The sequence below is a fragment of the Carassius auratus genome, chromosome 1, assembly GCF_003368295.1.
Source record: "Carassius auratus strain Wakin chromosome 1, ASM336829v1, whole genome shotgun sequence".
In the NCBI taxonomy this organism is placed as follows: domain Eukaryota; kingdom Metazoa; phylum Chordata; class Actinopteri; order Cypriniformes; family Cyprinidae; genus Carassius; species Carassius auratus.
Genome location: NC_039243.1, coordinates 3365607 through 3382237, shown reverse-complemented (window position 1 = coordinate 3382237; position 16631 = coordinate 3365607). Strand labels below are relative to the sequence as shown.

General features: G+C 38.3%; 1 protein-coding gene across 4 annotated transcripts; it reads right to left on the bottom strand.

The window, feature by feature from the left end:
• Nucleotides 1–1118: 1118 nt before the first annotated feature.
• On the bottom strand, nt 1119–16631 carry epn3b (epsin 3b). 4 transcript variants are annotated; one of them, XM_026284105.1, is made up of 10 exons: nt 16448–16631; nt 11514–11824; nt 9961–10321; nt 9110–9213; nt 7364–7450; nt 7174–7291; nt 6059–6235; nt 5560–5685; nt 5244–5474; nt 1119–4520 (listed from the first exon to the last, which is right to left on the bottom strand). In XM_026284105.1, the coding sequence occupies exons 2-10, from the start codon at nt 11739–11741 to the stop codon at nt 4228–4230; spliced, it is 1725 nt and encodes a 574-aa protein (XP_026139890.1). In that variant the 5' UTR covers nt 11742–11824; nt 16448–16631; the 3' UTR covers nt 1119–4227. The 4 variants fall into 4 exon arrangements, with proteins under 4 accessions (XP_026139890.1, XP_026140142.1, XP_026140057.1 ...); XM_026284357.1 differs by having other exon boundaries at nt 7364–7444; XM_026284272.1 differs by having other exon boundaries at nt 16462–16631.

The following is a 16631-nucleotide window of genomic DNA, read 5'->3' as shown; positions in this document are numbered from 1 at the left end:
TCATGCCAGCGATGCACATCAAATGAAGCAGGTGCATCTGAAATCTGATAAACCGCTGAAAAACTGCAGCTATACAGCAAAAAAATCTGCAGGTTCAGACATGTGACTTCAGCAAGACGGTTAAACCTGTCTCTCTTTCTCTCTCTCTCTCTCTCACACACACACACACACACACACACACACACACACAGAGAGAGAGAGACTGCCGGACACATTTTAGAGGTCTTACAGGTCAGAATGACTCAGTCAAGGCCTTTACAAATACACTACTTTCTCCGACTTCTCTGACATCAGAGAAACATTCTAAAGGGTCTGATGTTCATCAAACATTATTTCAACTTAAATTAGATTTTAAATTCAGCATTCTAAAAACGTTGATTTGTAACGTTCCAAGAACATGAAAATGTCCTGTTTCCTTAACATTAATAGAATGTTATTTAAAGGTTAGTTTGTCACAGCCATAGATGAAATCAACAGAAAACACATAAAATCTCTGAAGATCTGATTAAACAACTCCACAAAACAGCAGCAGCTTCACTCATTACTAACCAGACTGACTTTAATCCTGTCAGATGACTACCGAAGCTCTTATTAAGATTTACAGAGGTTCAGATGCTGATTTTTGGTTTGATTAATTTAATTAAGTGTTTGCATTAATTGTGCTCTTGACCCTTAACTTTTGTTGAGTTGCTTCTTTTAATTGCAACTTTAGCAGTTGCAGGTGTTTACAGAAAACATTTCTGCATTGATAAACTAGCTCAACATGTCTACCAAAGTGACTGTTTCTATAGCAAATGGAGCGTCTAAGAGTGCAATGTCTCTGTATTTCTAAATACATTTTATCCAAAGGTCAAATCAGATGTGAAAATTCTGCATGATACATGCAGCTCCCGCACTATTTTTCATTAAAAACAAATAACTTTCAGTATGTCATTTGTCAGAGACAGTGAAAAGGAGAAGTTAAATATCTGACTATCAAACTCCTTTTTTTAATTGTAGGTCACAACAATGTTGCTCTATATTCATAATCCAAATACTGAAAATAGCTGATTAAGAAAGAGTGACCTCTGCTGGACATGTAATGCACGGATGAGAGCTGAGGGAAAGAAAAATCAGTGTTAAAAGTGAATAACATTCATTTATTTGTGTCTTTAATATACACCATTTAACTCGTAGTGGATTAAATGATTAACCTGTTTCTCCTTTACTAGAACAAACTGGATGGCATACTCAAGAGCAGTGATGAACAGTAAAGCTGGTACTTGTTCTTCAATCACTTTTCTGAGCTGAGGAAATAACAGCATCGGATAATTCAGCATTGACGTATATAGAGTCTATAGCAATCCTCTCAGACAGACAGTGTCAGTGAGTTTTAATAGGCTATACAGGTTCCTGTGGGTGGCGCTCCTGAGATCTGAACAGGAAGTGAGGCGCCAGCCCCAGTGCATTGTGGGACTGTCGGTGAGACAGGCACGTGGAGGAGCTCGGTTACAGTCAGTGCCGGATCTCATTGCAGGAGATCCATCTATTGAAGGCAACAGAAAGGAAACGAGGAATGAGGGGAGGATGATGAGTTTGATCCTGGTGGAGATTCATTAGTTCTGTTGTGTTCCTGAAATTTCCCTCCGTTTATCCGGCATACGGGGTGCTTTTGACTGAAACATTTACATTTAACCCCTCCATAAGTTCATTAGCAGCATGCTGTACCTGTGCAGCAGAAGAGCAAAGCGTCGAGCCAACATCATAAAGTCAACATGAAACGACGATCACAACCCAAAATATGACGTGATTTTGGATTTTCAGATAGGATTTTATCCATCAGGAGTTGATATGGTAAAAAGTTGACATTACATACCAGAATGGCTATTATTGCTGTCATTTGCATTTTATTAACCAGCATTAAGTTACTACATTTACTATTTGCGTAAAACTACCTAAATGAGTAGCCTTAAAAATGCCCATGCAACTATATAGTTATTATTTATTTATTACATGTATTTTTTATCCCAGGGGCCCATAAGAGAGTTTTGGAAAAGACTGCAAATATTTACAGAAAAAATAGGGTAAATACTGGGAATAAAATTTAGAGTAAACAAATACATCAGATTAAAATAAAACAATATTTTGAATGAATAAATAAATACTTAAATACTTTTATTTTGCTATGTTACCGAAATTGGTTCTGAAAATATATATATTTTTTGTAATGTATAATTAAGAACTCATATCAAAGAGCAGATACTAGTTAAGTCATTGCCATTAACTCTATGTTTTAAAGCATTTTGGAGATATGAATATGTTGAGACTGTGTTCCTTTTAGTTAACCCCTATTTCTTATTACATAAAAAATCTCCTGGAAAAGGATCACTGAAAAAGAGTGGGAACCCTATAAGTGCACAATAAAAACAGGATTTCATGTTGACTTTAAGCTCGCAATAAATGTGATAATCCAGGTTGAGATATTTTCACATAGAATACAGACAAACGCATGTAAACGAGTAAAGTCAGCCAGCATTAAATGTGTATCGTCTTATTGAAAAAGTACTTTTGCTAAAAACCAACCATAAATAGTTCTTTAGACTTCAGATCAGCACTTCAGTCTGTTTACAATGAAACCAAACCACTGTAATCCAGTTCCAGATTCTGTTTCCCATCATTCAGGTTTAATATTTGCTCTTTAGTCCATTCACACTGAAAACAAATGACTGTTATCCGGTTTCAGTCTCCGTTTCCCATTATTTAGGCTTCAGATTAGATCTCTAGTCCATTCACACTGAAAACAAATAACTGTAATACACTTCCAGTCTCGGTTTTCCAGTATTCAGGCTTCAGATCAGCTCTAGTGTGTGTTTATATTGAAACCAAATCACTGTAATCCGGTTTCAGTCTCCGTTTCCCATTATTCAGGCTTCAGATTAGATCTTTAGTCCATTCACACTGAAAACTAATTACTGTAATACACTTCCAGTCTCGGTTTTCCATTATCCAGGCTTCAGATCAGATCTATTGTGTTTTTACTGAAACCAAATTACTGTAATCTGGTTTCAGTCTCCGTTTCCCATTACTCAGGCTTCAGATCTGCTCTTTAGTCCATTCACACTGAAAACAAATCACTGTTATCTGGTTTCCGTCTCCATTTCCTATTATTTAGGCTTCAGATTTGTTCTTTAGTACATTCCCACTGAAAACAAATCACTGTTATCTGGTTTCAGTCTCCGTTTCCTATTATTTAGGCTTCAGATTTGTTCTTTAGTACATTCACACTGAAAACAAATAACTGTAATACACTTCCAGTCTTGGTTTCCCATTATCCAGGCTTCAGATCAGCTCTAGTGTGTTTATACTGAAACCAAATTACTGTAATCCGGTTTCAGTCTCCGTTTCCCATTACTCAGGCTTCAGATCTGCTCTTTAGTCCATTCACAATGAAAACAAATCACTGTTATCTGGTTTCAGTCTCCGTTTCCCATTATTTAGGCTTCAGATTTGTTCTTTAGTGCATTCACACTGAAAACAAATAACTTGAATCTACTTCCAGTCTCTGTTTCCCATTATTCAGGCTTCAGATCAGCTCATTAGTGTGTTCACACTGAAACCAAATCACTGTAATCCGGTTTCAGTCTCTGTTTACCATCATTTAAGCTTCAGATTAGCTCTTTAGTACATCCAGAATGAAAACAAATAACTTTAATCCACTTCCAGTCTCTGTTTCCCATTATTCAGGCTTCAGATCAGCTCTTTAGTGTGTTCACACTGAAACCGAATCACTGTAATCCGGTTTCAGTCTCTGTTTTCCATTATTTAGGCTTCAGATTAGCTCTTTAGTACATCCACACTGAAAACAAATAACTTTAATCCACTTCCAGTCTCTGTTTCCCATTATTCAGGCTTCAGATCAGCTCATTAGTGTGTTCACACTGAAACGAATCACTGTAATCTGGTTTCAGTCTCTGTTTCCCATTATTTAGGCTTCAGATTAGCTCTTTAGTCCATTCACACTAAAAACAAATAACTGTAATCCACTTCCAGTCTCTGTTCTGCTTCCCATTATTCAGGGTTCAGATAAGCTCTTTAGTGTGGTCAGACTGAAACCAATCACTGTAATCCGGTTTCACTCTCCGTTTCCTAATCTTTAGGTTTTAGGTCAGCTGTTCAGTCTGTTCACTCTGAAACTGAATCGCCGTAATCTGGTTTCAGTATCTGTTTCCCAGGTGTAAGTGCAGTTCCTCAGAGGAAGGGGTTGTGGCTTTGGCCGTGGTGATGTGTTTGTTGGGTGGAGGCCGTGAGGGGCAGCAGCGGCTGCGGCAGGTTGCTGGGCATGTCCAGGAGGCCGTGGTGTGGCTGCGTGTAGGAAGAGGGCAGAGTCTGGGGCTTCTGCTGCAGGACGGGCAGCGGGAGGGAGGCGCTGTAGGACAGAGCGTGAGCCGGCAGCGGTGACGTGGAGTGAGGACGCATCTGATTCAGAGTAAGTCTGGGCTGCTCACAGTGAAAGGGGTTTGTGGGAGATGGTGTGCTCAGACCTGCAAAAGACAACCAATGAAAAATATCATTATAGTTTCTTATGCTCACCAAGGCAGCATAAATACAGTATAACATCAGTAAAATTGTGAAATATTGTTACAGTTAAACCTAATTGTTTTTCTGTGTGCATATATTTTAAAATCAGAATTTTCATCCTCATTACTCCAGTCTTCAGTGTCACATGGTCTTCAGAAATAAATCTAATATGCTGATGTAATGCTCATGAAACTTACCTTATATTAAAACTGATTATTATCAATGTCGAAAACAGTTGCTGAATGTTTGTGTAAACTGGATGAATCTCATTCACATGTTGCATTTCAGATGCTGATCAGTTTGGTGTGTTTGGTCAGTTAAAGCAACTTTATAAAACAACTTTTTATTAATATTTACTGAAAATATAAATTAATTAACTGTAATAAAAAAATGAAACAAATACAATAAGTATTTGAAACCTTTTTATAAAAAATAATTTAAATCAGATGACCCATGAATCATGTTCTTAGTACTTTCTAAATGAAAGATCAAAATTATATTCCAAATGTCTGAACAAAATTTTGATGGATAAACAAAAAAGTAATAAGTAAAATATTTAGCACTGTAAATGTAATTAAATAACATTATTTGGTTTTAAGTATTCAAAAGCACTCAAAAAACTCCAAAAGCACTCCAAAAGCACTCCCCCAAACAATAAGTATGCATGAATGTGAATGTTTTCCTACCTGACAGGAAGGGGTTTTTGCTCTTGACCGGTGCATTGCTTGGAATAAGCGTGTCCAGGTTGACGAGGGATGCAGCGGTGGGGCCGAGGAATGCCTCGGGGGTCCGGCACTGTCTGGGGGTCACCACGTCCAAAGGAGGCCCAAGGCGAGAGAGGTCAAAGGGCTCTGGACTGTAATTTGCCTGACCGTTCACTTGAACACCAGTCACCAACTCACCAAACTGATCAGCATCTGAAATGAAAGATGTGAATGAGCTTCATGTCGGCTCTGAGAGGAAAACCAATGTGAAGAGGGTTTGGTTTGGTGTGATGAGGACCTGCAGGACTCTCACAGCGAGGGCTGAACACTTGGATTGGCCCCGCCTGCTCAGCGTTAGGCTCCTCCCCTTCCACTCTAAGCTCCTCCTCCTCTCGAACTCTAAATGGGTCCTTCACATGCGACACTAGAAGGAAGGGCAAATAATACAGAGATGGATCTCATAAGCAACCATCATTTACATATTTAAAAGTGAATAAAAGTATAAAACTGTAATTTTCTATCTTACAACCATTGTTTCTTGCAATTGCGAGTTTATCTCACAAATAATAGCTATAAGATATGAATCGACAATTATGCAATAAATTATGCCTTTTAAATATTTTTATTCCTATCATAGATTTAAGCTATCATAGATTAAATTTATGAGGCAGGAAAAGCCTTTTTTGCACTTTTATGCAAACTGTAAATGAATGCTTTATTTATTCAATTAAAAGAATTGGTGCAACAAAAACTTCAAAAATGTATTTCACTTTGGTTTGTAACAAGAGGTGTTGTACCTGGTCGTGCTGGGCTCCCCCAGGCTTCTTCATCCATATTAGAGATGAAGTTTGAAGGAGGGGCATCCCAGGGCTCAGGAGGTGATTGGTGGGTTCCCCAAGGGTGGGCGGGGCTACTGGAGGAAGGGCGGGCTGTCCAGGGACCATCAGCTCCCGGGTTACTAGACTTAACTACAGCTGAAAGAGACAGACCAGATCTAAATACAGCCGCACAAAGTTAAGAACCATCAAATTAATGTGAATGTCATTTAAACTTTATCATTTCTGATTCCTATCGATTCCTAGTGATGATTCCAATAAGGTATTAAAAAAAGTCAAACAGATGTCAAACATACTGTTTCTGTATTTGTGACATACAAAACAATGCACAAGGTCTTTCCCTTCTTGCACTTAAATGGTTTAAATTCATTAGAATGTGATCACAGGAATCGTTAAGTGGAAATTTAATAAACAACATTTATTAATAATCATATTATTCTTACGTTCCACCTTGAAATGTGATTGAAATAATGTCGTTGTTGTTCAATGTTGATAAAACATTGAAACAAGGCTGAAACAATTTTTAATAGTTTTAAAGTTAACAAATTATTATAAATAAATGTTGAAATTGTATTTGTTTTTTACAGTTTAATGACACCTAATGAAGCATTCACACTGTGTCCACAAGATAATAATAATACAAAAAATAATAATAATTTGATCGATTTGTTTCTACTTTGAGATGTGGTTGAAATCATGTTTTATGGTTAATGGTTTTAAATGTTTAACAGAATACTGATAAATCAAAATCTGTATGATAAATAAGAGATTTAAACAACATTACCATATCAACACATTCAGATCAAAAATATATATATATATATTTTTATTGCTTTTCAGTTATAAATGTGTCTAAAAGTCCTCAAAACAAGATGTATTGAGATATTTTAAATGACCATCCTTCTGCACTGAAATGTGACTGAAATAACGTCAGTTTCATTGTTGATAAAAACACAGAAACAACGTCTAATGTTAAACAGTTTTAAAAGGTTAACGAAATTCTGTCAACGTTGAAATGTACGACTAGGGTTAGTGTTACGACTGTGAATCACAGTACTGATGTGCTCATCACTGACCGACAGACTCCCAGGGGTCAGAGTTCACAGGGCAGGTGGGCGGGGCGTCCCAGGGGTCATCGCTCACCGGCGCAGCAGGCGTGGGACAGAATATATCCACCAGATCGATCATGGCCGACTGTGGGAGGAAAGCGAGTGTCAGCCGGTCAGAAGCTCAGCAGATCATGCAGATGTTGAGATTCTCTCTCACCTCTGAAGGCCGCGGGTCTCGCTCGCCCTCACTCTCCTCCCGAACCATCTTCAGATGAGCGTCGTCCCCCTGACGGCTGCGCTGCTCCTTCAGGAGACAAAACAAGCTCAGTGCGAGAACAGGAGCTGATGCTGTGCGTTAGTGGAAGCATTCATTAGGAGGTTAATGAGCGCCGTCACATTCACAGAAGAGGAGGTCCACAGAAAACACTGCAGGAGGAACGTCTCATCACAGGAGAAGGAAGATCAGTTAGTACGTGTTAAACACAGAAGTGACGACGTGTGGGAAATGAAGACAACAACTCAAAAGGCCCTGTTAATGGTTTAAACCAGTGGTTCTCAAGCTCTTCGTCCCCCATGATGCCTTGTTTTCAAACCTTTTCATCAATAGAAACTTGGACTATTGATGTATTATGTCATATTATACTAACTGTGGTTCATTTTGTGACTTAATAAGTTTCAACATCTGTGTTTATCAATTAGAAACAACAGTTATTGAGTGGAAATTTGGAAATACATACATTGTAATAATTGAAATTGACTTTTTTCAATGCATAGCCTGAATATTTGACATGTTTTTCGGACTCATCCTGAGAACCCTGAAACACGCCGCGGTTCCTCAGATACCTGCACAGAGACACTGGACGTGCTGCTGCGTCTCCATGACAACAGCTGAAGGACACACGGACGGCAGGCCGTGATTGGCTGCTGTGGAGGGGCGTGTCAGCGCTCGCACCGGAGCCGGACGCTGCGCTGGATTTGGGTTAATCAAGGTTATTTTCAGCAGCGATCGTGGTTCTGCTCTTCCTCCACTTCCTGTGAGAACGCAAACATTCCTGAAACAGCAGGAAAGGTCAACAGGAAAACTCCTCCTGCTCGTCTTTCTCCTCACGTTACCTCCTCTGTGCTCACACACACACACACACACACACACTCGACCGGCTCGTGCCTGGGGGATTCAAAGATGGAAACACTCCGGCTGCTGCATGCTGGGAATGAAAAAACACTCAAACACACAGAAACTGTGACTGCAAACGAAAGAAAAGAAAAGAAAAGAAAGAGACACTAATAAACCTAAAATGGCTGAACAAGTATTCTTACTGCCATAACATATTAATAAATACAATATAAAATTATGAAAGACATAATCATTGTAAAATGTACAATGTAAGATGTAAATGTAAAATGTATATACTTTTTTTTAAAAAAAACTAAAAATGACCTAAAATGACTAATATAATAAAATATAATATAAAGAAGATACTAAAATTACACACATATTTTAAATGTATGTACATATATTCAGAAACCTAAAATGGTTTAAAATATTCCAGTATATCAAACAAAAATCAAGGACAAGTAGTTTGGATAATGAATGGATAGAAACATATATAATAATAATAATAATAAAGGAAATATAAAATAAAAAAATAAATAAAAAAAGGACTAAATATAAATATTAACCAAACAAAATAATTGGTAATATAATAAAATATAAAGCATTAAAACAAATATATAATTATAATTCAAATAATGAAAACTACAACTTTAAAAAAAAAAGGTTAAAAAGATATCTTTAAAAAAGGAGAAATTCTAAATAAATATTACAATCATTAAAAATATTAACGATATATGAAAATATTTTAAGAAACTTAAATAAAGTTTTTTTTTTATAAATAAAAATGAATAAATAAACTGTAATGAAGCATAACTTCTCCACGCGTCCCCACTCAGAGATAAAGTGTACCTCTCTGCTCATGGCCAGCGCGAGCTGCAGCTGAAGCTCTTCTTCTCCACTCGTCTGCGGTCGAGTCTGTTCCAGATCAGACGCTCGAGGAGACGAGGAGGACGCTGACGGACAGACAGAGCATCATTCATCTCTCGAATACTGTCCTAATCCATCAGCATCATCATCTCACTTCAGATCTGGTTATAGTGTCGCTCTGTGTGTGTGTGTGTGTGTGTGTGTGTGACACGTCCTCATTAGACTACAAACACACGAGCACATGGCAGCAGCAGCTGTGAGGAGAAACCACTAACCATGTCTCATTATTATTAGCTATGAGGAATATCAGGATGGTACTTTCTGACAAAAAATAACACACATATATTTATACAGAGAGAAAGAGTCTGCAAGTGACATCATGCAAAATCATTTAAAAAATGTTTATTATACAATTAAGTTTTTTTATTTTTTTTATCTTATTCCATTTATTTCATTCATTCACTGATTTTTTTGTTATTATTCAAATTTGGTCATCCTAACAGATCTCCTTCATTGTAATGCCAGAATATAAATAATTTATAGATCTATATTTGAAGAGACATTGCTCTTAAATAGCTTAAATGTAATTTAAATTGAAAATAAATTATGAGTAATATAAATAAGCTTGTAGTTTTAGCTAATTGCAGCATCAAAGTTTTCTAGAAAGTATAAAAATGTTTGTCAATGAAATGAAATGATACAAATCAAATTTTTGTTCCAATGCAAACCAAAAGCTTGTATTTGTAGCAGACTGTTTGTTGATCTGCTGTGTAATTGACTGGTCTTGTGTTGTATTGTGTGGTGAATTGCTAGCGTGAGGTAAAGACTCTCACAGTTGAAGGAAGCGGGCGATCCTCTGGAGTGGGTGAACTCTTCTCCGTACAGCGCGGCCATGCTGGGCTGACTGCTGCGTCTGCTGGGACACGCCGGAGGGACGCTGCTCACCCCGCCGCCGCCCGCCATCCTCTCTTTGGTCTTGAGTGCCTGCGCTCGCTCCTGTCTCAGACGCTCCTCGTCCCGCAGCAGCGCCACCAGCTGCTTGGCTTTCTCACGCACGTTCACGCCCTGGTCGCGCCCGTCCCGGTCCACGTACTGGAAGTCACGCAGCGTCTGGATGGTGAAGGCGTTCTCACGGCACTGCTGAGCCACCCGCTCCGAACCCGTCTTGGCCAGATAGTCCAGCAGCGTCAGAGCCTGAGCACACACACGCACACACACACACATGACACACACACACACACACACCAGAGCTCAGCATTCAACTCTCAGCCTCCTGGACACTGCTGTCCACAAAGAACAAATGAAATTAACAGCCAAAAGATTTCCTCTGGTTCATCTGCTGTAATTTACAGAAACCAGGAATTTTCACAGGTAAATTAATATATATTTTTGCTGCTTTTTTAACCAGTGAATTTACATGACTTTCGATTCATTTGGTTTACAGGAATAAAGTTAAGGACAGAAAAAAAAAAAAATCAAAATTTCTACTGGAAAAAAAAAACATTTTACTAAATGCATATTATTTATCAAATTTCATTCATTTACATGACTTTTCTTAAGGTCTAGAAATTATACATATTTTTTAATTAGGCTAAAAATCACTTTGCAATCATTTAAATGAAAATTTAATTAAAATAATAATAATCATAATAATAATAATAATAAAAATGAAAATAATGAAAAAAAAGGACTGACTAAATTACTGAATAGACTAGATATAAACTAAAAAAATACTGCATTAAATTAGTCCTGAAATAACTTGAAAACTGTAATTAGACTAGAAGTAAACTAGAAATCACACATTTTTTAATTTATGCCAGAAAATCACACTGCAATCACTAATTATACTAGAAATAAACTAAAAATATAATTTTTTAATTAGTCTAGAAATATATTGAAATCACAAATTAGACATTATAATTAAAAATATTAATTATTTATAAGAAATACACTCAAATGTGAAATCACAAGGCTAAAAAATAAATTAAAAGTAATTAGCCTAGAAATCACATAAAATCCTTAATTAGAGTAGAAATAAACTAAATTAATAATTTATAAAACATTTAGCCAGAAATAATTACTTAGGTTAGACAAACTAAAAATTATCTGAAAATATGATTTTAAAGTCCTAGAGGCTAGAAATCTAATCAGACTAGAAAAAAAAAAAAATCTTATTTTTTACTTTTTGTAAACTTAGGCTAGGAATCACTATTTAGACTATAAATAAACTAAAACCAATGCTGGTTAAAACAATAAGATAAAAATCCCTAGTTAGTCTATAAATAAATCATAATTCACTTTTCACTAATAGCTTGAAGTGAACCGGTCTAGTGTTTCTCAGTGTATCAGTGTTAGGTGAGGAGGGACGTCCAGTCTTCACACACACCTTGTAGACGTGTCTCCAGTTCTTGCCGTGGTCGTTGAGCCGCTTCCACACCATGGCCATGACCTCGCTGAAGGCCACCACGCTGAAGGTCAGCTCGGCGATCTCTGACATCAGCGAGCTGGACGGGCCCCAGGGGTCGTTAGAGGTCGCCTCGCGCACCTTGATCTCCGCATCAGAGTAGTTGTGCACCAGGTTCTTCACCTGCCGCCGCAGGGCCGAGGTCGTCATGGCGACAGCGAGTGTGAGTGAGGGGGCGGAGCTCTGGCCTCCCGCGGCAACGAGACAGACGCTCAAGCTAACAACAGCCAGAGCTGAGAGGAACACATTCACACCGCAAACACCTGTTAGTACACGCTTCTCAGTGTCAGACACGCACACAAACACAGTTTTATGCAATCACAGTTTGTATATGTACACTCTCAGAAAGAAAGGAACAAAAGCTGTCATTGACACCTTTGTACTTAAACAGTCCAAAGGTGTCAGTATATATACACACACACACACACATACACAAGTAAGATAAGTGACAAATATTCAGAAATATTCAGCAGCACAAATGTTTTCAACATTTACAGAATTTTTTCGTGACTAGTAAATCATAATAATAATAAATGCAGCCTTGGTGAGCAGAAGAGACACTGAAGAGGTCAAAGGTCATTTACTAAACATCATTTCCCGTCATTTCTGCGGTCTGTAGAGAGTTAACAAGCTTCTGAACGCATAAACAGATGCAGTTCTAATTAAAACGCCCCCCTCCCTCTTCGAGAGGAGAGCGGTGACCGTTTCCAGCATCATCAATAATTCAGATCGGCTCCAGTTTGCACTTATCTCAAAAAAACACAGCCGCAAGAAGTGGGTCGGTGGAGAGAGAGAGAGAGCCATGCATTATCTCAAACACAAACACCCTTCAGAAGGACACCGTTCCTGCGCTCGCAACATCAAGGTGATGGGTTCGATCCCCAATGATTGATGCATCTGAAACGCTGCTCAAACCACCTGCTAAATTAATAAATGCATCTTTGACTCAGCTGTGAGTCAGAAAACCCATGCATCACTGACTCAGCTCACGCTGTTACCCATCAGCCCACAGACACAGAGCCCAGCAGATCACACTGAATCACAGCGGCACGTGTGAACCCTCGCCGTGTGTGTATCAGTCACACAGCGCTGGAGGACGAAGGGTTAACTCGGCTTCATCTGGAGGAGCTGCTAATCACACTTCACAGCAGCAGCCGAGCTCACGAGTTCATTCACTAGAAGCCATCAAACTGTGTTTATAGGACAGCTACACAGGAAAACAATATAAACACATTTACGTTCTGTCAAATCAATGGCACAAAGCTGGAAGCAGAACCTCACCATTAAAAAAATACAGTAGTAATTAGATTGAATTTAAGTTTACAGTAAAAAAAAATCAGTACTTCATTAGCTAATAAGTACTTAAGTACTAAAATCTGTTTCTAAACACCAGCAGCCACAACACAGATGATAATGAGAAAACCACTGGATGAACAGAAGAAGCGTATCCACAAACTGAAGCGAATGCTAATCAGTGTTAGGGAAGTTACCTTTGAAAGCGGTGCGTTATATCGTGTTACTCCATTACAAAGTAACTAATTGCATTTCTTTCTTATTCTTTATGAAAAGTAAAGCATTACTTTTCGCCGTGGGCTGGACTTGCTTATTTGTTGTGTTTGTTTTTAATAAGAAAAGACCCAAAAGTTCAGAAGTAATCTGATTACTTAACTCACATTCCTTGTAATGCATTACCCCCAGCACTGATGATAATATACAGAGGGTGGTTTATTCTATTTTACTTCCAAAAACTAAATATAAAAGTAGTTTACTGTGAATTTGATGAACCTATTAGTTTTTAATCATGTATGTTAAGAGAACTTCCTGTTAAGCACTTAACAGACTTTAGCGTTAGCATATTCACAGTCTTTAACTGTTAAACTGCAGCATCAGCTGATCTGTCTGAACATCTCTGTCCTTCACACGGCTGTGCTCTTCGTCTCTGTATCTCTGTGTGTGTCAGAACTCAATCCTACACATCTTTCACAGAGCCTCTCTAAACACAGCGCTGGAAATCCCACGCTTCAGGGTTCATCTGCTCCAAAACATGGCGAAACTCAATGAGTTTAGATCCGATCTGCGTCTGTCCCTAAACCTGCTGGCTTTCAACCAGGAGCCGCTAACATCAGCACTTTCACTATCACTTTGAAAACTAGACCAACACAACAAAAGTAGATCACTCTCAACAGAATTAATGAAGATGTGAAGAAATCAAATACTCCTTTAGTTTGATGCACCTGAAACTAAATTATCACTCATTAATTCAATGTGTATTTAAATAACTTTAGGTATGTAACCTTCAGGGAACATTTCAAAAATGTTCAAATGAGTAAATGTTTGGACAAACATCCTTAAAGAGACGCAGATCTCAAGTTATTCCAAACCTGTGTGATTTTTTTCTTCTGCTGAACACAGATATATTACTAGTAGCCATTGACTTTCATAGTATTTTCCTCCCATACTTTTAAAGTCAACAGCTACCAGCAATTGTTTGGTTACCAACATTCTTTAAAATATCTTCTTTTGTGTTAGGGTTAGGGTTAGGGTTTTTTAAAAAAAAATCCTACAGGTTTGGAAAAACATGAGAGTGAGTAAATGATTACAGAATTAAAAATTTTGGGTGACCGGTCCCTTTAAATTGTGTCATACCAGCGTGATCATCAGTCACCCTGCTCTCTACATAATGGTCAACCATTAATGCTTTAAATAACCTGCTACTAGATTCACATTTTAACGTTCTCACAACCAAAATGAAACATTTCTGGAACATAAATGACCTGAGATGATCATAGAGAGCACTGGCGCTTTTCTACTAACCATGAAACGCAGGCCTGGTTCATCTGCTGTGGTCATGAGAAGAAAACAGCAGACCCACCGTGACTGTGAAGCCGTGTGTGAGTCCGGGACGAGTCTCTGATGAGTGTGATGTCAGCGGAGACATCTGCTCCGCAACACGACACACTTTCATCAAGCAGATCCCCACAGAGACGTTTAATTCTGTCAATGGCCTTTTATGCTGTCCTTATTGAATTATTCCACTCCATGTTCCAGCGGTGATCACACATTCATCTCACTCACAGTGCTATTAAACAGCCAAATATAGTGGTGCGGCCTGGTGCCACAGAACAACCTCTGATGTGATGGGAACTTAAAAAAGGTCTCCAGTGATGTCACAGAATATTTTAAAGCATGCAAGATGCTTTAAGAAAACCTGAAGTTTCTATACAACTATTTCACATTTTTGTGTTTTATTATTACAGAACACATCCTAATAAAGTCATAAGCTTCTTCGCACACACACACACACACACACACACACACACAGTCTTTCCTGGTAAATTACTGCTAATTTACCGTTAAGAGATCATGTGTGAACAGGACCTTTTCAAAAATACCGATAAACTTGTACTGAAAATTTACTGGTATGTGATGTTGTAATATTACCAGTAAATTGCTGTAATGCACTCTGTGTGAACGCAGCACAAGATTACCGTACGAGCACATACGAGTTCAGAAGGCGCTGACGTAAGACGTCTACTCAGGGCCAATCATGACATTCATCCGCAGATGATGCATTTACTCTGCACTGTTTACTGGACACAGAAATATGTAAACTTGTGTAATACGACATCCCAGCAATAGCTGCATGTATTTGAACAATTGACGCAAAAGTGAAAACATCGACAGAAACACTGACTGTATTTACCCCTAATGTTTACAAACACAACACCGGGAGGCACAGCCGTTTAGAGGTCATCTCTGGTCAGTGATGTCACAGAATTTACTGGTATTTTGATATGGATGTGTGGATGGTGCTTAGCCAGTAAAAAAAAACCACAACGTCGTTGCTGGTGTGAACACATTTTTTTTAATTTACTGGTACAGCTGTTAGGGTAATTTTATGATAACTTACTGGTATTACTGTATGATGGGGCCTATAGGAGAGATTTGAGTTCTTGTGATGTCATTGAACTGTTTTGAATTCCACAATGTTATAAAAAATGTGCTGTTATTTATGTTAACATTATTAACATTGTTTGAACATTTGTTAAAGACAGTTGTGGAGCTCTTGCAATATTCTGTGCACTACACGTTAGAACACCTCAGAAATGCGGAAACCATGTTTTCTTCCCCAAAGTTGTTATCATTGATTAAATAACATGGACAATCTATAGAGGAAGCTGTGTGTATGTATATTAAACAATATGGTGTACTACTGCAACATTACAACTCAGCAGACCTAAAACATCACATTATATACATGTTTTTAGTTACACTTACCAATTTCTAATAGAACCATTTAAAATGTTAATTACGCCACTGTCATTTTTTGATTCCACGGTGTCAAGAACATATTAAGTTCTAAAAAAGTCATAGTGGAAACATTTTAAAGTTGTTATGTTGCTAATGTACCATTAAGTTCCCATCATATCATCCTAATAAAATCATAGCAGAACCCTTCTGGGTTTTTAAGATATATCACAAAAGAACATTTTTGATGTTCAGTGGTTCTTTACAATGCATCTATTTGTTGATGCTCTAAGGATGACGTCTACAGCTAATGCACTAATATGGCCAATAATGTAACCTCAGGAACATTTCTGAATCTCCAGAGAACCATATATCCAACATGCAGCTCCCACACAGAGCTGGACTGAGACTGGGCCTTCAGCTGCTGTGTTCAGCATCCCAGAAACGCTTCTGACACAGATCACAGTTCTGACTTAAAACACACACACACACACACACACACACACACACACACACACACACACACACACACGACAAAGTGACAGATCCGCGCGTATCATCTGCGGGGTCAATGAGGTAACGCTAGATAATGAACGCGCTTACGTTACCTGCAGCATCTTACCGAGCAGCCGCGATCCTCTACACCGACACCAATCCACCGAGACGGACTGACACGCACCGAGAAACACGGACAGACAGATCTCTGTCCGCCCTAATGTCGATTTGCGCGAGAATAATCAGGAGAATGCTGCAGTGATGTGGGTGAGATGATCCATCTACTACACTCTCACA

Coding starts and splice junctions, on each gene's coding strand:
- epn3b (XM_026284105.1), bottom strand. CDS start 11,741: ATGACGACCTCGGCCCTGCGGCGGCAGGTGAAGAACCTGGTGCACAAC. Junction 10,322..11,513: donor ACTGGAGACACGTCTACAAG/GTGTGTGTGAAG, acceptor GTGTGTGCTCAG/GCTCTGACGCTGCTGGACTA. Junction 7,451..9,109: donor CGCTGGCCATGAGCAGAGAG/GTACACTTTATC, acceptor TGTCTCCTGAAG/GAGCAGCGCAGCCGTCAGGG.